Below are 21538 nucleotides of genomic sequence, written 5' to 3' on the forward strand. Positions count from 1 at the left end.
CTTTTTTCACTGTTTTGTATGTCACTAACATTTACCATAACAGGAAATACATTTTAGAATGTTAAATAATGTGTGCATATCTTTATAAAATCTTATAGCAATAGCACGTAGCCTTATATGACACTTCACAGTGTTTTACAGCCCTCTGTAAGCAGTTTACAAAGATAATAGGACTTAATTTTCTTCTTAAACATTGTATTAGGGCCACAAGAGAAGTGGGAAAAAGGATACGTCTTAATTTCTCAGAGATTTTAGTGCATTTAGAACTAATGCAATTATATTTCCCCTTTTGAGTCTTTCATGTAGCAAAATTAATATCCTATTTTATGAAAAAAGTCAAGTTGCAATTACTTTTTGCTCCTTGAATTCCCCCCCCCCTTTTTTCCTTTTAAGGGCAATTTAGTTATATTTTAACTAGATGCCTTTATCTTGTACTTCCTTCTCAACAAAAGAAATCAAGAGTGCAGGGAAGTATGGAGACTTTTAAAAACACATTTGAACAGTTTCGTTTATAAGAGTTATTTTTTTTAATGTTTTGTCAAGATGATCAAAACAGCAGGATTTCAAATTATATTTAAACAAATTTATTCAGATGGTATGAATGTTGCAGTGCAACCAGGAAAAAAGGGAAAGCTTTATTAAGATGTATTTATTTATATTCTGCCTTTATTTTTTATTTGCGTTCCTATATGTAGTACAGGTCGTCCTCTGTTAATGACTTGTTCATCGTCTAAACTTAAAATGGTGTTGAACAAACGGTGATTATGATCAGCCATCCTAGTACTCCTGCTGTCAGGTGATTGCATTCTAGGTACTTGGCAACCAGCTTTTTGTGGTGTCCAGCAGTTAAGGTGATTGCAATTTGCACTTTTCCTGCTGGCTTCCCCATTGAATTTACTTGTGGGAAGCCAGCAGGGATTTTCGCAAGTTATTCCAGCAAGCATGCCCATCTGTGCACTTTCCCCCAGCCCCTGTGCACTTGAACCATGCTTTGCTGGCTAACTGCGCTTCTGCCGTGTACTCTGTCCCACCCAGCAGCAGCCACTTACCCTGCCAGCCAGTCTGCTTGTGATCCCCCTGGGACTTACCACTTCCTGCCAACTAGCCCACTGACTTTGTTGTGGGAAGCTGGCAGGACGTTGTACAAGGTGCTCACTTAATGAACCACACTCGTCGATTAACGGAGGCAATAGGATGTGCAGGGGTTGCTATTGCTAAGCCATGCAGTCACGTGACATTGTGCTTTACAATAACATCACTTAGTGATGGAAATTCCACTCCCAAATGCCATTGCAGGGAATACCTGTATGCCAATTAGCAACATGCAGCTGTGTTGGTTATACTCAATTAGTATTGAGATATGTGACAGCAAGAAATTCCAGGGCTGTGATCTAAACAGAATTAAACTATGATGTTGTTTCCAGGAGTTATGACATAAAAGTCGGAATCTTAAGTATATCAGCCCAAATACACCCTACACTAGATATGTCAAACTCGTGACGTCACGTGACATCGCGCAACGTATCGGGATAGTTTTGCCATTGCCGGCAATGAGGTGGGTAAGGCTTCTGGATGACACGTCTGACCTGCGGGCCGGCAGTTTGACACCTCTGCCCTACACCCTACAACAACTGGCATGGATAAAACAAATAATATGAACATTTGGACAAGTTTTATTAACTAAAGCTACTTTTAAAAAAACTATTTCCACGAGAGTGTGCATATTGCATGGCAACTATTTATGCATGATTAGCAGTTCTTGGACAGGCCTCAGTAATAAGTAGTGGAATATAAAACATAAAAAAATACAAATTGTAAAATACTTGATAGCATTTGGTCATAAACTGATAAAACCGGGTCAGTAACTGCAAACTGTAAGGTTACAACGGAATGCAAGAACTCCACCGTGAAGACTTGAGGAACTCACGTTGCTGTTGGCAGAAGTCAGAGTCTTTAAGTTCTTTCAAACTCCAGCCGGATTTCTCAAGTTCAGTCTGCATTGGATCCCCCAGATCTCTTGGTTCTTTTTGCAGCCAGTGGTGGGTCTTGCAATAGGTGTAAAATAGGAGGCATTGATCTTTATATGAGGAAGTGTTGCCTTTAAGAGCTGTAGGGAATTGGGAGTCACTATTCCAAAAACCTGCAGCGTTTTGAGCGTAGCAATTTCACCAAGTTCACTAAAAGAAAAATACAACAAAATAATTCCTTTAATTTAGCTAGTGCAATTTTTCATGTGTTTAGTACTGAATGATTGGCAGCACACCTCATAGAATAACAGCTGTGACTTAACTGTTCTCTAAATTCAAGGGCATGTTGAAAGCCATGTAATAATTTAATACTTCTGTACATTCTATAAGTACTAAGTTGTTTGCAAGGGTGTTCATTCTAGCATCCATTTAGATGTGGGACAAGCAAGATATTTATTAAACAAATTTATGTAGCCACCCAACTCACTCATACGTTTACAGGACAGTTTATAGCATTTAAAAATTTAAAGGACCCATCATACAATAAAACCGTTAAAAATTAGATTAGCTACTTGATCAGCTCCATTTGCATTGCAGATTATATTTTTATTACATAGATATAGGTGTCCTTGACAGTCACAATTGGGACCAGAATCCCTTTGTTGATAAACAAAGGTATTAAGTGAGTTGTGTCAACCTTTTTTTGCCATGGTTGTTAAGCAAATCACTTCAGTTCTTACATGAATCACATGATTGTTAAGCTTCCCCCACTGATTGCCTGTTGGAAGCTGGTTGGGAAGATCACAAATGGTTATCATATGACTCTAGAAATCTGCAATTATTATAAATACATGCTAAGCAACCAAACATGCTAAGCAACCATAAAATAGGCTGAGCGCCAAAGAATTGAGGCCTTTGAACTCTGGGGCTGGAGAAGACTCCTGCGAGTCCCTTGGACTGCAAGGCGATCAAACCGGTCAGTCCTAGAGGAGATCAACCCTGACTGCTCTTTAGAAGGCCAGATCCTGAAGCTAAAACTCAAATACTTTGGCCACCTAATGAGAAGGACTCACTGGAGAAGAGCCTAATGCTGGGAAAGATTGAGGGCAATAGAAGAAGGGGACGACAGAGAATGAGGTGGCTGGATGGAGTTACTGAAGCAGTAGGCGTGAGCTTAAATGGATTCCAGAAGATGGTAGAGGACAGGAAAGCCTGGAGGAATGTTGTCCATAGGGTCGCGATGGGTCGGACACAACTTCGCAACTAACAACAAAGCAACCAAATTTTCATCACATGACCTGGGGACACTGTGACAGTCATAAATGTGAGGACTGGTTGTAAGTCACTTTTTTCAATGCTACTGTAACTCTGAACGGTTGCTAAATGAATAGTTGTACCTGAGGACTGCCTGAATACATACAGTACTATAAAAGTACACCAGACAGATAAGCCACTGTTCACCATTCTCCAGTTAGGCTATGAAGTTTACAGATGTGGTGTATATCACCTTTGGGGAATTTACCCTCATAAGTGGTTAAGTGATAATTTTAAAAGTTATCTATTCTACAATGATAGTGAAAAGGGGCCCTCTAACCATGCAGCTGCTTTATAATATTCTCTCTCAGCTTTTGTCAGCAACCTGATGAGTGGAAGAACAGCAAATACACTCTTAAGTAGGGCTGTGAACACCCTGTAGATGAATCCAAATAAAAGTGTTGGATCTTACATGTGCATAGTTCAAAATACACATTTGAAATCATTTTCAAAGCGTACACAGCCCCATCCTTGAATACAGGTAGTGTTTAGTCAGTTTCTCACTCAAAAAATAAGGCAAAATACCCTGCCCCTTTTTGATAATGTACCCCATCCAGCTTTTCCAGGTTAGATACACTAATATCTAAACCAATTTTCAGTCGTATGTTTCCAGAATGTGCATTCCAGCTGATATTTTTTTCACCTTTCTGCCAACATCTCAAGCCAATGTATCCTTTGAACTAATGAGTAAATTACAGCTACCATAAAAATGCTGGGACATAATTGTTCTGTGTGGCCTCAATCCTTACATTCTATGTTACATTTCTTAACAAAAGGAAAACTTCCTTCAGTTATACTTTATGGTCATTCAGGAGACCTCTGGTGGAAACTGAGTCAATCACAATGGCAGAAGAAATAAAAAAAACCCTTTGAAAGGAGGATTACTAATGGCGCTAGTCATAAATAGTAATCAAATGATTTAAAATGCAATAAGCGATCAAAAGAAGAAAGCAGACGGAGACACACGTTGAAAAATCAGTGTGGAATATTTTTTAAAGAGCTTTCTGGAATCTGCTCCCAAAGTCTTAAACTTGAAAAGCGTATTTGTTGATTCCAAGAACAGGGTTTTATTCTAACATGCTTTCTTATAAATAACTACACATCACAAAACACAAAAAGTGCTGCTTGGATAAAGCTGAAAGACCTTATAATAATCATGCTGCATTTTTTTAAAACTACAATAAATTATCACAATTGTTTATATTCACAAGGAAACACTATGCAGTACAACTTTCAGCTACAATGGCCTAACTGGAGAATAGCTTTTGTTAAGAAATTTCAAAAACAAGCAATTTGATATCAAAAATCACTTACAGCAAAGCAGCGGGAGATATTTGATAGCATCGACTAAAACCTAAGTGCTCAAGGCGTGTGAGTTGGTGGAGGTACGCAAAGCATTCAGGCTTCAGCATAACACTGTCACTGTAACGAAAGTATTTTAAGACAATGTTGCTTTTCATTTATATAATAATAATAATAAAATAAGTAGTTGAAGTTGGAAGGGACCTTGGAGGTCATCTAGTCCAACCCCCTGCTCAGGCAGGAAACCCTATACCATTTCAGGCAAATGGCTGTCCAGTCCCTTCTTAAAAACTTCCAGTGTTGGAGCATTCACCGCTTCTGGAGGCAGGTTGTTCCACTGGTTAATTGTTCTAACTGTCAGGAAGTTTCTCCTTAGTTCTAGGTTGCTTCTCTCCTTGACTAATTTCCATCCATTGCTTCTTGTCCTGCTTTCAGGCGCTTTGGGGAATAGCTTGGCTCCCTCTTCTTTGTGGCAGCCCCTGAGATATTGGAACACTGCTATCATGTCACCCCTCACCCTCCTCTTCGTTAAACTACACATACCCAATTCCAGCAACCATTCCCTATATGTTTTAGCCTCCAGTCCCCCAATCATCTTTGTTGCTCTTCTCTGTACCCTTTCTAGAGTCTCTAGAGTCTTATAAAAATAAAACACATTCTATTTAATTCTAGATGTGCACTTGACTAAGTACTTGTGATGGAATGTAGTAGGCTGGATTCCCAAAAGGGAGGGAGAGCCTTCCAGAGGTATGAGGCAGTTCAGTTTAGATATTTTGGGTGAGAGAAAGAGGGTGAAGGCAACCCTCTCTGATGGTTCTCAGAGTACATGCTTGATGTAGATAGTAGGATGCTTCAGTTTCGCAAGATTTATTTACAGCTGAGCAATGGGTAATTGAGTATACTTTTAATACAGATTTAGGCACTTAAATGTACTCCAATATTGCTTACACAAGGCATAGGATGCATTCTGATTCAATCTAGCATGTTTTTTTTAATTGAAAGCACAAAAGCTTTCAAACACGCAAACTAGTATTCAATTGCAGTACTTACCTTAAATCTAAATGTATTAGACCAGAGCATCTCTCTAGTAATGTTTTAACATCTGAAAATGAAAAGTGAAATATAATCACTGATACCTATTCAGTGGCACTGTTCATATATGACTTTACAACAATGTCATAAATTACTTGGTCAGAAGTACATTTTCTATTAGGACTTAAACTAAACTAGTTTAGTTTAATACATTTTAATATATTTTTTCATACTAGAAAGCACAACATCTACAGATAGTCCTCAACTTATAACAGTTTTATTTAGTGACCTTTCAAAGTTACAATGGCACGGAAAAGTGACCTATGATTGTTTTTCACACTTGATTGTTACAGCACCACCACCACCACCCCCGGTCACATGACAGAAATTCAGACACTTGACAACTGACTCATATTTATGACGGCTGCAGTGTTGCGAGGCCACATGCTCCCTTTTTGCGAACTTCTGACAAGCAAAGTCAACGGGGAAGCCAGATTCATTAACAACTGTGTTAACTAAGAACTGCAGCAGGAAAGGTTATAAAACGGGGCAAAACTGACTTTAACAAATGTTTCACTTAGCAACAGAAATTTTGGGCTCAATTGTGGTCAGAAGTTGAGGACTACCGGTATGCAGCCAGTCTCAGTAATTTCCACTGCAACGGAAGCACCCATGCAATGTTAGCTGCAGAGCCTTAGGACGATGTCTGCGCTATCCAGAAAGCATGAGAGTGATTCAAAATGTCACAAGTTGCCAGTTGTTGTGAAAGTTCACTCTTTTTGGCCAGAACTCTTACGTAAGCATGCAACATTACAGTATGTAATGATGTCTAGCCCCTGAAAACACTGCCAATTCATACTCTTATGAATTTATAGATGCTACAGTTTTGCCATTTGTGCAATCATTCAGAAAAGGCTAGTTTAGTTGGAAAGTAAACTGTGGAAAGGCGGAAGACTCTTTGTCCCCTAACTTAAGTCTATTATCCAGACTGCTTTTTGGAAATGGCCCAGCCTGAGCCTAGAGACTTATGTATGTATTGATGAGATGATAAGGCTAATCAAATATCTACTGCTTCTTCCATCCTGAACAACCCCATGGACACAGGCTAATGGGCCATTCAATTCGGTGTATCTACAGTCTAAAACCATCACTTATGAGAAGTCATTCTAACTGTAGCTCAGTGACAGAGCTTATGCTTTGCATATAAATATCTGTATTCTTGGCCTCTCTAGAAAGATCCAAAATAGACTTTGAACAGAATTCAGGCAGCTCCTGCTAGCCAGGATAAATTAGGATTGGTCAGCCAGATATTTAGACTAGGTTTTGCATTTTTGTCCTCTTATCGAGTCCTTCCCAAGAACCTAGAATAGGCAGATGTTGTTTAATGCTGTTAAAAGGTATAATAACAGAATGTAAGATATTCCAAGTAAAGCTGCCTTTTGCAATTGACTGATGGTGTTTTTATCAATGCGATTATGTTCCAGTGAAATTATTATATTCACAAAAATTAGAAATCACAGCTGCCCTCAGCAGTTGCTGGCCTTTATATGCATCAAGTTCTTCCCAAAAACATAGGATGTTGTAATGTATCAGCACAGTATATGCGGGAATCCAAGAGTAAACCATGTTATTTATTCTGAATGTGGTAGAAGCTGGATTAAAGCAATATCCAAGTCTCAGCAAAGGTTTGAATTCTGCAAATTTTGTTGGCTCGAGTTCTATATCTGGCTTTGAAAGGCATGTCAAGAAACCACTACACACACACACACACACACACATTAACAGGTGGTGTTAAGATTTTGAGAAAAACGGGTGTGTATTTGAACTTCTATTCTATTGCAATGGAAAACCACCCTCCCCCCCCAATTATCACAAGAAAAATGATTACCTAAATCTACTGTTTCAAAACAAAACTCACCTGGCATCAGGAGATTCTGCCTGTATCCACTAAGGTTCAGCTGCAATAACTTTGGAGGAGCGTGACTGACTATGATCTTCAAATGCTCAGTTGTGAAGTCACACCAGCCTAAATTCAATTCTTCTAACCTACGTATAAATTGAGAAGGAATACATTCTAAAAATTACCTACCAATTATTTTAAGCCACCCGAAAGCACTTCTCATGAGATGGACGGCTATATAAATTTGATTAATAAATGTGTATTAAATGACAGTTTTGAAAGCATCAAAATATCTAGAAATTGTACAAAACTAACAAATGTAAAACACACCCTACTTTCAGTGTTCTAATTTCAAATTCAAACATATAATGTTCCACTTTAATTTTTTATACCAACACAACACCCCATGGCACTGAAGGCCAGTAGATTCAGAACTGGAAAAGCAAAATAGTTCACACAACACATTTGCTTTGGTTCACTCACTGTGCTAAACCATAGTTTAATGTAGGTCTGTTAAACCACAATGCTGGCTTCACTAACTGCACTAAATTGTGGCTGCAGCCTACGATAACTGGGTTCAAATTAACATGCTAAACTAAATTTAAACAAATATTACAGATTAACAAGATATGTGAACCCTGTTTTTAAATGTATAAAATTTGTTGTTCTACCTAACACATTTCTACTAGCAGAACTTGGCTGCGGTAGATTTTTAAATCTTTTAGTTCTTCTACTGTCCCTGAAATCTATTCTGAGGTTTGGGGAATCTTTTGAACAGAAGGGAAAGTGGCACCAGGTCTGCAGAAAAATTTAGTGTAATCTCTCATGTAAGTCATATTACCTTGGACAGCTTTTCAACAACACTTCCACGTTATCTGCAGAGAATCCAGAACATCCAGATAAGTTTAGCCGGACCAAGTTGGGGTTTTGAGCTATACTTCTAAAAGAGAAAGAATAGAATGAAGTGTTCAAATACTGCTAAATTGATCTGTTCGATCACAAGGAGGCAGAACTGCAAGAAAGTCTGAAGGTACCCAAACTGTTTCTAATATGCCAAACTGGTTATGAATTTGCTGACTATTTAATGTTTATACTGCTCTTCACAAAATCAAGCAGTTAACAGAATTAATAAAATAGAACAGCTGTTGGGAAGAAGAATTGAGATTTTATCCAAGTCCTTTACATCAGCAGTCCCCAACCTCCACGGATTGGCAGTAGCAGCGGGGTGGTGGTGGTTTTACACACGCAACCTTGCTCCTGCGCATGTGCAAATGAAGCTTTGCATGCCCGCCCGCCATTTGCGTGGCCTGGTTCCCAACGGACCACAGACTGGTACCGGTCTGCAGCCCAGGGGTTGGGGACCTCTGCTTTATGGAAGAAATGGAGAAGGAAAGATCTAGAGAGCTGAAATAAAATACAAATCACAAAAATAATTCCAAAAATTCTACAGCTTCAAAATCAATAATACCAATGTTATGAAGCAAAGGGATCCAAAAACTGAGTGAAGCAAGAAACGAGGGAGAAAGTTGTATATTACAAGGGAACACCAAACCAGTTTTAGTCTGAATTTTTAAGCATAGTGCAATTATGAAGGATTCCTAAGATCAATTTAATTAGATGTTCAGTTACTCAACTGACTGAATCTGCGTACATTTTCACATCAATAAAAGTAATATAATTCATGCAGGCAGGCATTATCTTAAAAGAGGCATTCCCTTGCTGAATGAAAAAGCAGAAAGTCTTTCATTCACTGCCTTTTTATATTCTTACCTGCAAAATAATCAGCAATTTTTAAAATACTGCTTTTGATGAATGAGTTATTATTGATCAACTACTAAAAAGTTTGTTAAGTTGATTAATGGACAAATCAATTCTACAGAAGAGGAAAAGGAAGTAAATGAGGTAGAAGAAAGGATTTCATAAAGCCTTTTTGGCCTAGGCTGCAGCACAGGAAATGAGTACAGATATTCCTCGCTTAATGACTTCTGTGTTTAGTGACTGTTTGAAGTAACCATGGTGCTGAAAAAGTAACTTTATGACCTGATCTTGCACATACGAGTGTCACAACATTCCCGCAGTCATGTGATTTAAGATTTGGGAGCAACTGGTGGACATTTACAACTGCAGCATCCCCCAGTTGTGCAATTGCTATTTGCACAGTCAGCTTCCAACAAGTAGAGTCAATGGAGAAACTGGCAGTGAAATCACAACTCACAGCCACAGCATGTCTGATCTAACGATCACTTGGTCATAAGAGTTGCCAGTCCCAATTGGGGTCATTAAGCAAGGACTACCTGTATGCAAAATTGTTTAGTTTTTGATTCTTGAGCTGAGGACTATTTTATTTCTTACATTTTTTTTAAATCACTGATACAAAGGGGAAGGAAATAACCATTGAGAAGGTAAACCCAATACTTCCTGTGATTTACAGCTCGGGCACAGAATCTTCAATGGTTGTGTGAATCTTCAAAACTCTGGGCAACTTACAACATCCAAAATATAATTAAAGACAATTAAAAACAACAAGGCATTATAAAGGATAATAGCCCCTAGAGCAGGGGTAGGCAACCTTGGCTCTTTTATGACTCGTGGACTTCAACTCCCAGAATTCCTGAGCCAGCTGGCTCAGGAATTCTGGGAGCTGAAGTCCATGAGTCATAGAAGAGCCAAGGTTGCCTACCCGTGCCCTAGAGAAACAATCATAGCAATCAAAACACTGAGGCTCCACTAACACATGAACTCCAGATCTGTGAACAGAGCAAGGACTTTGTCAAGGATTTCTTACAACTTTCTCTTCCTGAAGTCAGCATCAAAAATTAACACATTTTTAATCACTCACCTAACTATATCTGAAGAAAGTGCGAGACCTTCTAAGCTGAGATTCTGCAGACTCTGGCATCTGCCAAGGATACTCTCAAGATCTATAACCTTTATTGTACAATTCGATAAATCCAGATGTTGCACACAAAGAGCCCTAAGAAAGAGACAAACAAGGGCATGAGGAAAACAGTGGAATACGATTCTTTAGGGGGGGGAAACAGCACTAGCAAAATCATAGAATCGTTGAATTGTGTAGTTTAAGGAGACCACAAAGATGATACTGTATATAGGTAGTCCTCAATGTACGAGCGCAATTGAGCCCAAAATTTTCATTGCTAAGCAAGGCAATCGTTAAGTGAGTTGTGCCTTTTTGCCACAATTGTTAAGTGAATCATTTGCTTGTTAAGTGACTCTGGCTTCCATGTTGATTTTGCTTGTCAGAAACCCCTTCGGAATTGCAAATGTCAATCTCGGGGTTGTGGGACACTGCACCCATTGTAAATACATGCTGGTTGTCAAGCACCCAACATTTGATCATGTGGCCGCTGAGATGCTGCAGTGAGTGTGAGAACTGATCACAGGTTTTTTTCATTACCATTGTTACAGTAACTTCGGACATTAAATGAATAGTAATTCGAGGACTAGTCCAGTTTTCTGAAATGTAGAAGAAAACCAATGAAACATTTGTGAGTCTTAAAACCTCCAGAGGGAGAATCTACAGTTCACATACGAACATAGTTTATTGCTGTACAGAGATTTCTGTCAAGACTATTTTCTTTTGCCTATATTGAAACAAACTCTAGGAAGGTGCAACTTATACTCGTTATTTTTGGACCTGGCTGAGGAATTCTGGCAGTTGAAGTCCACAAGTCATAAAAGGGCCAGGTTTGAAGACCCCTGCTCTGTAATGAAGCCAAAGACATCATATCATCCAAGTAGAAGACAACAGCCCATTCAGACACCAAGGTGACCCCAAACCTGACTTTTAAAAATATTGTTTAATATTTAATTACAGGCAGTCCTTATTTAATGACCAATCATTTTATGACCATTCAAAGTTACAATGGTCAGGGAAGGGTATTTTATGGCCTGTAAAGAATCTCCCCAGCTGTCATAAGTGGTTGCTCCGCCATCTCCCAGTCATGTGATCACACGTCAGGGGAGCCAGCTTTATGTTCCACAATCACATGGCTGTGATTCGCAATGGTTTTTTTTACCTGTTGCTGGCATTTTTTTCCAGTTTCCAGTCAAAACAACCCCTATTGAAATGGTTTCACTTAATGACCACGGTCTTCGCTTAACAACCATGGCATTTTCTTAATGACCACCATGAAAAAAGTTGGGAAATTACTTCTGGTCAATGGTGATGACTGCAATGACTTACAACCATAATTCTGGGCTCAATTCTGGTTATAAATCAAAGACTATTTATTTATTTATTTATTTATTTATTTATTTATTTATTTATTTAAATTTTTATACTGCCCTATTCCCGAAGGACTCAGGGCAGTTTACAGGGCAACATAAAATATGATATAAAAATAGTATAAATTAAAATAGATTAAATTACATAAGCCCAACAATTAAAACAATATTAAAAGCTAAAACCCCTTCAGTCCAGGCCTAATAGATCAAAAAACCAAGTTTTCAGATCCCGGCGAAATGTACGCAGATCGGGGGCGGTCCGAAGTTCCACCGGTAAATCATTCCAAAGGGCAGGCACGCCCACAGAGAATGCCCTCCCCCTGGGGATCACCCGCCGGCACTCCTTAACCGTCGGCACCCTGAGAAGGCCCTCCCTGTGGGAGCGCACAGGACGATGGGAAGTTGATGCCGGCAGCAGGTGTTCCCTTAGATAATCCGGACCCAAGCCATTCAGAGCTTTATAAGTCATTACCAGCACCTTGAATCTCACCCGGAGGGCAACCGGAAGCCAATGCAGCTCACGGAGAAGAGGTGTTACACGGGAGTATCGGGAAACTCCCATAACAACTCGCACGGCTGCATTCTGCACCAGTTGAAGCCTCCGCGTGGTCCTCAAGGGCAGCCCCATGTAGAGAGCGTTGCAGTAGTCTAGCCGGGAGGTCACGAGCGCATCGGTGACTGTGCGTAGGGCATCTTGGTCCAGATAGGGCCGCAACTGGCGCACCAGACGAAGCTGGGCAAAAGCCGCCCTGGTCACGGCTCCTATATGGTCTTCAAAATTGAGCCGTGAATCCAAGAGGACGCCCAAGTTGCGAGCCCTATCGACGGGGGGTAACACCTCACCCCCCATCATTTGTGGTGGAACAACCTGGTTAACCCGAGATGCCGGTATGCACAGCCACTCAGTCTTGGCAGGATTGAGACAAAGCCTGTTTCTCCCCATCCAAACACGGACCGCCTCCAGGCAACGGGACATCACGTCGAGTGCATCACTGGGTTGGTTCGGGGTGGAAAGAAAAAGTTGGGTATCATCAGCGTACTGATGATACCCCACCCCGAAACCACGAATGAGCTCGCCCAGCGGTTTCATATAGATGTTGAACAGGAGGGGAGAGAGGACCGACCCCTGAGGGACTCCGCAAACGAGAGATCTCGGGGCGGACCTCTGCCCTCCCATCAACACCGACTGCGAGCGGCCCAGGAGGTAGGAGGAGAACCACCGCAAGACCGTGCCTCCCACTCCCAACCCCGAGACGCCGCAGTAGGATACCATGGTCGATGGTATCGAAAGCCGCTGAGAGATCTAAAAGGACTAGGACAGAGGAACATCCCCTGTCCCGAGCCCGCCAGAGATCATTCACCAGTGCGACCAATGCCGTCTCCGTGCTGTACCCGGGCCTGAAACCCAATTGGTACGGGTCAAGATACTCAGTTTCCTCCAGGAACAGAGGAAGCTGATGCGCCACCACACTCTCAACAACCTTCGCCAAAAAGCGGAGGTTGGAGACCGGACGGTAGTTATTTAAAACAGCCGGGTCCAGGGCAGGCTTCTTGAGGAGGGGTCTCACCACCGCCTCCTTCAAGGCGACAGGGAAGATACCCTCCTTCAAGGAAGCAGATATTACTGCCTGGAACCAGCCTCGTGTCTCCTCCCGAGCCGCATAGACCAGCCAGGAGGGGCACGGGTCCAGTAAACAAGTGGTGGAGCTCAGCCTTCTCATGATCCTGTCCACGTCATCGGGGGAAACAGGATCGAACTCAGTCCAGATAACATGCTCAAGACCGCTTGATTCCTCCATGCCAGACTCTGCCCAGTCAGAGTCCAAACCGGTCCGGATCTGAGCAATTTTGTCCACCAGATGATGACTAAACTCCTCAGCCCATCCCTGTAAGGGATCCTCCCTCATCTCCCGATTAAGGAGAGAGCGAGTCACCCTAAACAGGGCGGCTGGGCGATTATCTGCGGACGCGATGAGGGCAGCGAAGTAATTAGACTTCACCGTCCTCATCGCAGCGAGATAAGACCTTGTAAAGGCTCTTAGTCGCAATCGGTCAGATTCAGATCGGGTGGATTTCCAACCGCTCTCTAGACCCCGTCTCCGACGCTTCATCTCCCGGAGCTCCACAGAAAACCATGGGGCCCAACGGGATCTGTGCCGGGTCTGGGGTCGCAAGGGTACAACACGGTCCAGTACCTATATATAAGAAAGCAAGATCCGCCCAAAACAAAGCATCATTCTGTAGCATCAATGTTATTTTGTTTTGTGCCTAACCATGCCCATCATGACAGCTGCCTTTTCAGTAGACAACTCTACTGGGGTGAAATTTTTTTGCTCTCAGCCAAAAAAGGTCGTCTATTCACACATGGCACTGCACTGATATACAGTGCCAAAGTCCAGCTAGTCCACTGGAAAATCTTGCTTTTCTTTTTGCAAAACAGACTATAGACAGGGATGAAACTGTCGAAATAAAGGGTATCATCTTATTTCGGTGCAGCATTTACCTGCTTGTTTTAAACAAAGGGGTCCCAACACAAGACCTTGGACAGCGGAAGGCAATCACTCCCAAGGGCAACAACTGGCCAATCACTCCTGGCAAAAGAGTTTTATCTGCAAGATCAAGAGTTTGCCAGAGCGACTCATCAAGCCTTAAAAAAGAGAGAAATTAATTTATCAGCAATTGAAACAAAAATATTAGCATAACTGAGGTTGTCATTAGCAGATTATTATACAATATTAGAAATTATGCACATGTGATCAGAATTAAGCTCAAAACGTTAAAAAAAATATTAGTACCGTATTTTCCGGCGTATAAGATGACTTTTTAACCCATGAAAATCATCTCAAAAGTTGGGGGGTCGTCTTATACGCCCAGTCGTCTTATACGCCGAGGACTCCTTAGGAGCCGGGGAGCGATGCTGCCTCAAGAGGGAAGAGCGTCGGGCGGGAGTCGGCAGGGCAGTCCTGCACACACGCGCACTCCCCGGCTGCGCACTCCCGCCAGACGCCAGCCTGCCCTGCTTCCTCCACAGTGAGAGGGGAGGGCGTGCCTTCCCGGACTCGCTGATTTCCCAGCATATAAGACGAAAAATCTTGAAAATCATCTCAAAAGTTGGGGAGTCATCTTATACACCCAGTCGTCTTATACCCCGGAAAATACGGTAAGAATGCTTATGTTTTCCAGATTGGTTATGGCTATGGCAGAGTTGGGGGGAAAATTCTCTATAAGCAATGAGCTTTCCCTTTTTGTGCACTGTTACAGACATTAACCAAGCTTTTGAAAAATAACTAAAAGATAACTGAGAAACTAAGATCAGCCCCTCATTTCCCAGAAATGTTTCCTCCTCCTTTGGAGAATTAGTACTTGTCAAGTGGCTTCAAGAAAGAAGTCCAATTTATTTCTTTACAAGAACAGAGAACTTCAAAGTTAGCAGGTAAATTTGAAAGTGGAAAAGGAGATTGACAAATAATACCTACACCTACAATATACTGTATTCTCTCTTGCAGTATATTCTTTAGGGAATATTAGCATTCACAAGATTTCTTCATTTTTTTAATTTAAAAGTCCATTTGCTCCTACATTTCTCTACCTACAATGTTTTGTTTAACACTAGCATACTCCCAACAGTTTTTTTGAAGTGTTAAGTTTTAAATATTGAGTATTTTGTCAATAGGCCTTTTAAGTCTTGGTTTTTTTATATAATGCTGGTACATTTTTTATTAATTGCGGGTTCCTAAACAGAAGGCTTTATGTTCCAAACACATCTGGCAAGCTAAAAAGAAGGGTCAGCTTTCTTATGTTAGAGAAAGCACTCTATTATTTGAAGGACTACCGTCATGTTATCCAGACCTTTTAGAGCAGACATGTCAAACATGACATCGTGCAACATATCAGGACGGTTTTGCCATTGCCGGCAATGGGGTGGGCGCGGCTTCCATGTGACGCGTCCGGCCCGTAGGCCGGCAGTTTGACACCCCTGTTTTAGAGCCTTGGAGATTTTATTTAGTGGTGCTTTTGCATATTACAATGTGTAGTATTTATATACAGATAATCCACGGCTTACGACCACAAATGAACCCAAAATTCCTGTTTCTGAAACATTACTTGAGTATATGTCTGGGCATTTTACCTTTTACCTTTTTTCCTACAGTTGTTAAGTGAATTACTGCAGATGTAACTGTTGTTAAGTGAATCCAGCTTCCCCACTAACTTTGCTCATCAGAAGGTTACAAAAGGTGATTACATGACCCCAGGATATTGCAACTGTTATAGACATGAGTCAGTTTCCAAGAGTCTGAACTTTTATCACGTGACCATGGGGATGGAGACATATACATATACATAAAGCTAGTTCTTTACTTGCAATCATTTGTTTAATGACCAGTCAAAGTTACAAAGGCACTAAAAGAGTGACTTACAACTGTTCCTTGCAGTTATGACCATCGCAGCATCCCACTGTCACGTAATCAACCTTGGGGCGCTTGGCAACCAGCATGTATTTACAATGGTTGCACCATCCCAGAGACATGTGATTATCGTTTGTGGCCTTCCCAGCCAATTTCCAACAAAGCCAGATTCACTTAATGACCATGATTCCCTTAACAACTGTGACAAAAAATGTCATAAAAATTAGCCACTTTGCTTAGCAATGGAAATTCTGATCCCAATTGTGGTCTTAAGTTGAGGATTATCTGTACATATTATACATACATATATTAATACGTGTATGGGAAACAGTGGTGTCAAGATTTATTGACAGTATAAAAAGTGAATAAATACTGTGTGTGTTGGGCAAAACCTGCACAGAACTTCATTTAAAAACAGAGCAAGAGCCAAAGTGATAGATCTGTTCAGATCTAGATGGAAAAATATTACAACAATTGTACAGCAGGCAGTTAAAATTCCATCCGATATCATGCTATTGTTTTTGTTGCCTCACATATGACACATGAAACTCCTAAGTCACTGAATTCCTACTGAAATTAACAAATCGTACCAATGCTCAGTGGAAACCAATTCAGCAAACAGTATAAGGAAAATGATTTTGTATATTTATATATACACTTTTATTTAGAAATTGACAGCCACTTACGAAAGGCGATGCCATCTCTGACAAACCTGGGAAACTTTCAGCAAATCCGTCAAGTTTAGATAGGAAAAGATTCCCAACAGTAGTTCATCTGGCAAAGTATCCCAAGAAACACCTTTTGGGGAAGAGAGGGAAGAATTATGATGAAGTTTTAACTGAGTGTTTCTCAATCTTGATGCTTTAAGATGTGTGGACTTCCACTTTCTGGAACAGAATTCTGAGAGTTGAAGTCCACACGTGTTAAAGCTGCCAAGATTAAGAATTGCTTTAACTGGTCCATTGGTTGATAAGCAAATTTTTCCAGCATCCTTTGCACCGGAAATCCAACTGGACTTCTCCAACTCATAAAGAACACTATATTTCTTCCTTTCAGCATAGTACACCTGGCACTTGATTGTCTGAAATTGTGTGGGTCAGTTAAGGTCATTCTACTATTAAAAAAGATGGATAAGAAATTTGAACCTTCTTTAATGATGCTCATTTCCATCATAACAGATTCCACAAAGCAATAATAAGAAGCCCAGTAGATTGGTGGTGTCCTGACTGGATGAGATATAGGAGGGGTGTGAAAAAGGAACAGCCCATTCACAACCACAGATGGGAGAAATGTCTGGTGCCTAACATAAAATATTTTACTCAAGCACTGGGGAAAGTTTTTTCAGTTTTCTTGAGCTGATTAATCTTGTTTGTTTTTATTTTGCACATTGTGATTCTTAAGTAATTTTATCCTTAAGTAATTTATCCTTAAGTAGTATACATTTTAACACCGTGAATTTTGTACTCTTAATGGTCAGGCTTTCAAAAATCTATTTTAGGGTGTCTATATTTGTTCATAAAACAAATTGAAGCACTGACTTCCAATTATTTATTTTGGATCTTACATGACTTGAAACAAAAATCTACAACCACGCACTCATACAACAGAATACAAGACAGCTTTCAAAAATAAATTTTACACAGCTCCATGTAACCCACTTCAAAGTAAATACAGTGGGATTGCAAACTAATCTAAGAGTGAAAGATGATTTTCAGACAATGGAAAAGTCAAATGTTAGCCAGGGTATTAAATTACTAAATTAACTTGTTTTTTTAAATATTCCCAACCTATATATTTGTATGCAAATAGTGACTAATATAAATCTAATTTTGAAGAAGTGTAGTCAGCCAGTTTAAGGAATAGCTTGCTCATACCCTGAACCTACATCCATTCTGATTCGCAAATTACGGTTTCTAGCAAGTCTGTTGTGTTAATTTAGGCAACTGTTTCGTGACAACAAGCCCAGATTAAGGAAAACTAATCTATAATAGGTGAATCCAACAAGTCAGCCTGCTTTTATAATTAAAAAAAATTAAAATACTGCTATTAATTTAAGCTTTGTCATTATCCTAAGGTAGAATTTTGAATAGCTTTTCGGGAGGGAGGGAGGAGGGGGCAGGAGAAGGTCTTACCTGCTACTGTTTCGTGAAGCCGTCTATGCTGGTGGATAATCACAAATTTGGTTTCCCTCACTTTCTGCCGTTTGGTGGGTGGACTCACACACATCAATAGATCCTGGGGGGTGTTCTCACTGTCCAGTTTAAGAGCAGACACTCCCAGAGTGTCTGAGAGGAGATCTGAAGTCTTGTTGGGATGCCAGCTCCATGGGATACTTGTAGTGATGTTGCTCCCCAAATCTGGAATTTCCTGAAGATGTCTCCTGCAAGGATACAAAGGCCCACAGCTACCATTTACCTGCAATCCATAATACTGTAGCTCTTCAGCCACCACAGGAACAGAGACTTAAGCTGAACAGAAAGTGTCACAAACTTACTTCCTGAAATTATACCTTTGAACAAATGATGTGAGAGGCACAAATAGTTGCTTCTCCTCCAGAAAACCACTGAGGCCAGGGATTGCTCTATTCTGACAGGACTGGTCAAAGATTTCAATAAATGATAAGCATATCACTATATGAAGAATGATTTCTTGTGTGTCATGCAAGTTTGACATGCCCAAAACGATCAGCAGCCTAGAAACTTAGCCTGCCGATACTGTGTTCTGCTTGAATAGATCCAATATTTTCCCAGAAAAGTGCATAATTGGTACAACAAACATTGCCCTAGTAAGAAAGTAGCCAGATGTCAATAACAGGAGTACTTAGGACTCAGAATCATTGTTATTATGGAAGACGAGGGCTAAAAGTTCAAGATATGTTTACTTTATTCTTTACTTGACTGGGATGCCTTCATACATAACTACGTACATTACTACTAGTTTTTGATTGACAACCATAATTGAATCTTGAAATTACAGTCTAATGTTGTTCTGGTCGTTAAGATCAGCTTATGATCATGCCCATTTTATTTTGCAGCTGTCATTAGGCAAACACGGTGGTCATAATGCAAACAGCAGCATCATTAAGCAAACATTATCAAGTGAAGTCACTGTTTGCAAAGGGTGATTGTTGCCAGAAAGAGGAAGTAAAAGCCAGTTTCTGACAAAATGAAAAGTTGTAAATTGCAGTCACAACTGTGGACTGTTGCAAATACCCATAAATGCAGGCCAGTTGCTGTGCTCCCAAAATGTGATCACTTGGTGGGGTGGGGGCAGCTGTTGGAACTTCAAATTAACTTTTTACTCAGCATGTTGTATGGAACCACACACTATAACTTAGAAAACAGATGTATTATTTAACATTATTAGTAAATCAAAATAACTGTGGCTTTTGAATAAACTAGGGCTTGTTGTGTGATGGATGAATTAGGCCAAGGAGATTTCCTGCAACCAAAACAATACCATTAAAATATATACTCAGTGAAGTACACAAATATATCATCAATTTAGCCCTGTGGTATGATGGGCGGGCAATAAATTTGATAGACAGACAGACAGACAGACAGATAGATAGTCTGGATTGGGAGACTGACGTCTCGTTATGATTATCATCAGAAATTTGATGGATGGATGGAAGCTCCGCATGAAAAAATAAAACACCCAGTTCAAAAGAAGACTAGAGATAGTTTTTGGCTAACATCTATTCATTTAGTGACCATTCGAAGTTACAATGGACTGAAAAAAGACTTATCACCTTTTTTCACATTTACGACCATTGCAGCATCTCCATGGTCATGTGATCAAAATTCAGACACTTGGCAACTCACTTATATTTATGACAGTTGCAGTGTCCCGGGGTCATGTGATCACCTTTTGCAACCTTCTGATAAGCAAAGTGAATGGAGAAGCCAGATTCACTTAATAATCATATTACTAATTTAACAATTGCAGTGATTCACTTAACAACGGTGGCAGGAAAAGTCTCAAAATGGGGCAAAATTCACTTGTCTTGCTTAGCAACAGAAATATTGTGTTTTCAATTGTGGTTGAAGATTATCTATGTAGAGGACAATACAGAGGATGGCAACTACAAACCCTCATATCCTGTTTACAAGAAAATCAATGGACATATTGATGTCTAAGTTGCACTCAGTGGAACTCTTGAAAATATCTAATGTCATGTTGCATCATTGTACATAGATGCAACAACCTCTGGTATAAAGTACTTTTGCATTCAAATATAGCATTTCCAAATGCAATTTAGCAATATTGTTGCAGTACTATGAGATGATTTCCCATTAGTACATATATTTTCAATTGGATGCAAAGACAAAGAGAGACCTATATTTAGTCCATATGCACACCTGCACAGTTTGTTCTGGGATTATTCAAACCCATGTGCTAGTACACATATCCACCTGTTCATAAGGAAACTGTGCCAGTACCCTAACCCTAACTTTCCTAACTTCTTTGCATTTATTATGCAAATATTTGTTATGCATATTCCTTGGGGGATCCTCTGCAGTAAATAGATATGCAATTATAATCTGAAAAGTACATACCCGATTGGTGAATGCAACATTTATCTGAAACACCAAAACCCGCAAACCAATCCCGCCGCTCCTAATCTTTTCTTCGCATCCTCCTACCTAGCTGCATCCATTTATTTTTACCTGTGCATGATGCTCAAAAGTGTGATGCATAAAGAACGGGGATCTCCGATCCCTCGGCTTTTAGTTTCCCGCGCCTTGCCTTGCTTAGCTTTGTTGATCTAGTTAAATTTGCCGCAGCTCCGGAAATCCAGCAAAAGAACCTCGCGCGCTCGATCCGCCCGGGCTAACGTTCTCCTAGACCTCGCAGTGGCTCTCGGGAGTTGTAGTACGTTGCAAGGGAAACAGTTCTCATGCATAGTACAGTATCCCACGGCAACACCTTCTTAGATTATTGAGGAAACGTCCATAGATATTATTAAGAGCAATTGTTTCCTTCTGCTCTTTTCTAATTCCGGGAAAGTGCGATTTGGGAGAAATGTATTTGTAATAAATTTGTAACTTTTATAAAATGTAGCATCTCTAAAACATGTACTATTAATTGCAAATAAAATTCGGCAATTAAGACTACATTTCATGTAAAGTATTTAAACCAATTTAAACCTGTAAGATGTCGCCAAAGTTTGAAAAACACCGGTTTAAATCAAACCTTAACATTGCAACGCTACGTTTGTCCACTGAATCGTAAACCAGGACGATCCCACATGGGTATAAGATTGCAACCTTCATAAATCAAAGACTTGTAATTACAAAAGTGTTAATGGAGTCACAATGTACGTTCTCTGATTGATTGACTAGGCACCATCGAGTCGGTGTCGACCCGTT

General features: G+C 40.3%; 1 protein-coding gene and 1 long non-coding RNA gene across 2 annotated transcripts; one reads left to right on the forward strand and one right to left on the reverse strand.

The window, feature by feature from the left end:
• Positions 1 to 231: 231 nt before the first annotated feature.
• On the reverse strand, positions 232 to 20988 carry SKP2 (S-phase kinase associated protein 2). Its single transcript, XM_083355911.1, has 10 exons — positions 20837 to 20988; positions 18299 to 18546; positions 16853 to 16964; positions 14264 to 14407; positions 10355 to 10489; positions 8357 to 8455; positions 7534 to 7661; positions 5634 to 5685; positions 4596 to 4703; positions 232 to 2177 (listed from the first exon to the last, which is right to left on the reverse strand). The coding sequence occupies exons 1-10, from the start codon at positions 20842 to 20844 to the stop codon at positions 1964 to 1966; spliced, it is 1248 nt and encodes a 415-aa protein (XP_083212037.1). The 5' UTR covers positions 20845 to 20988; the 3' UTR covers positions 232 to 1963.
• LOC310636253 lies at positions 11139 to 17628 on the forward strand. Its single transcript, XR_014491667.1, has 3 exons — positions 11139 to 11301; positions 15092 to 15193; positions 17345 to 17628. It is a non-coding gene; the product is annotated as an uncharacterized lncRNA (long non-coding RNA).
• Positions 20989 to 21538: the final 550 nt, after the last annotated feature.

The sequence above is a fragment of the Vipera ursinii genome (assembly GCF_947247035.1).
Source record: "Vipera ursinii genome assembly, chromosome: 2".
NCBI lineage: Eukaryota > Metazoa > Chordata > Lepidosauria > Squamata > Viperidae > Vipera > Vipera ursinii.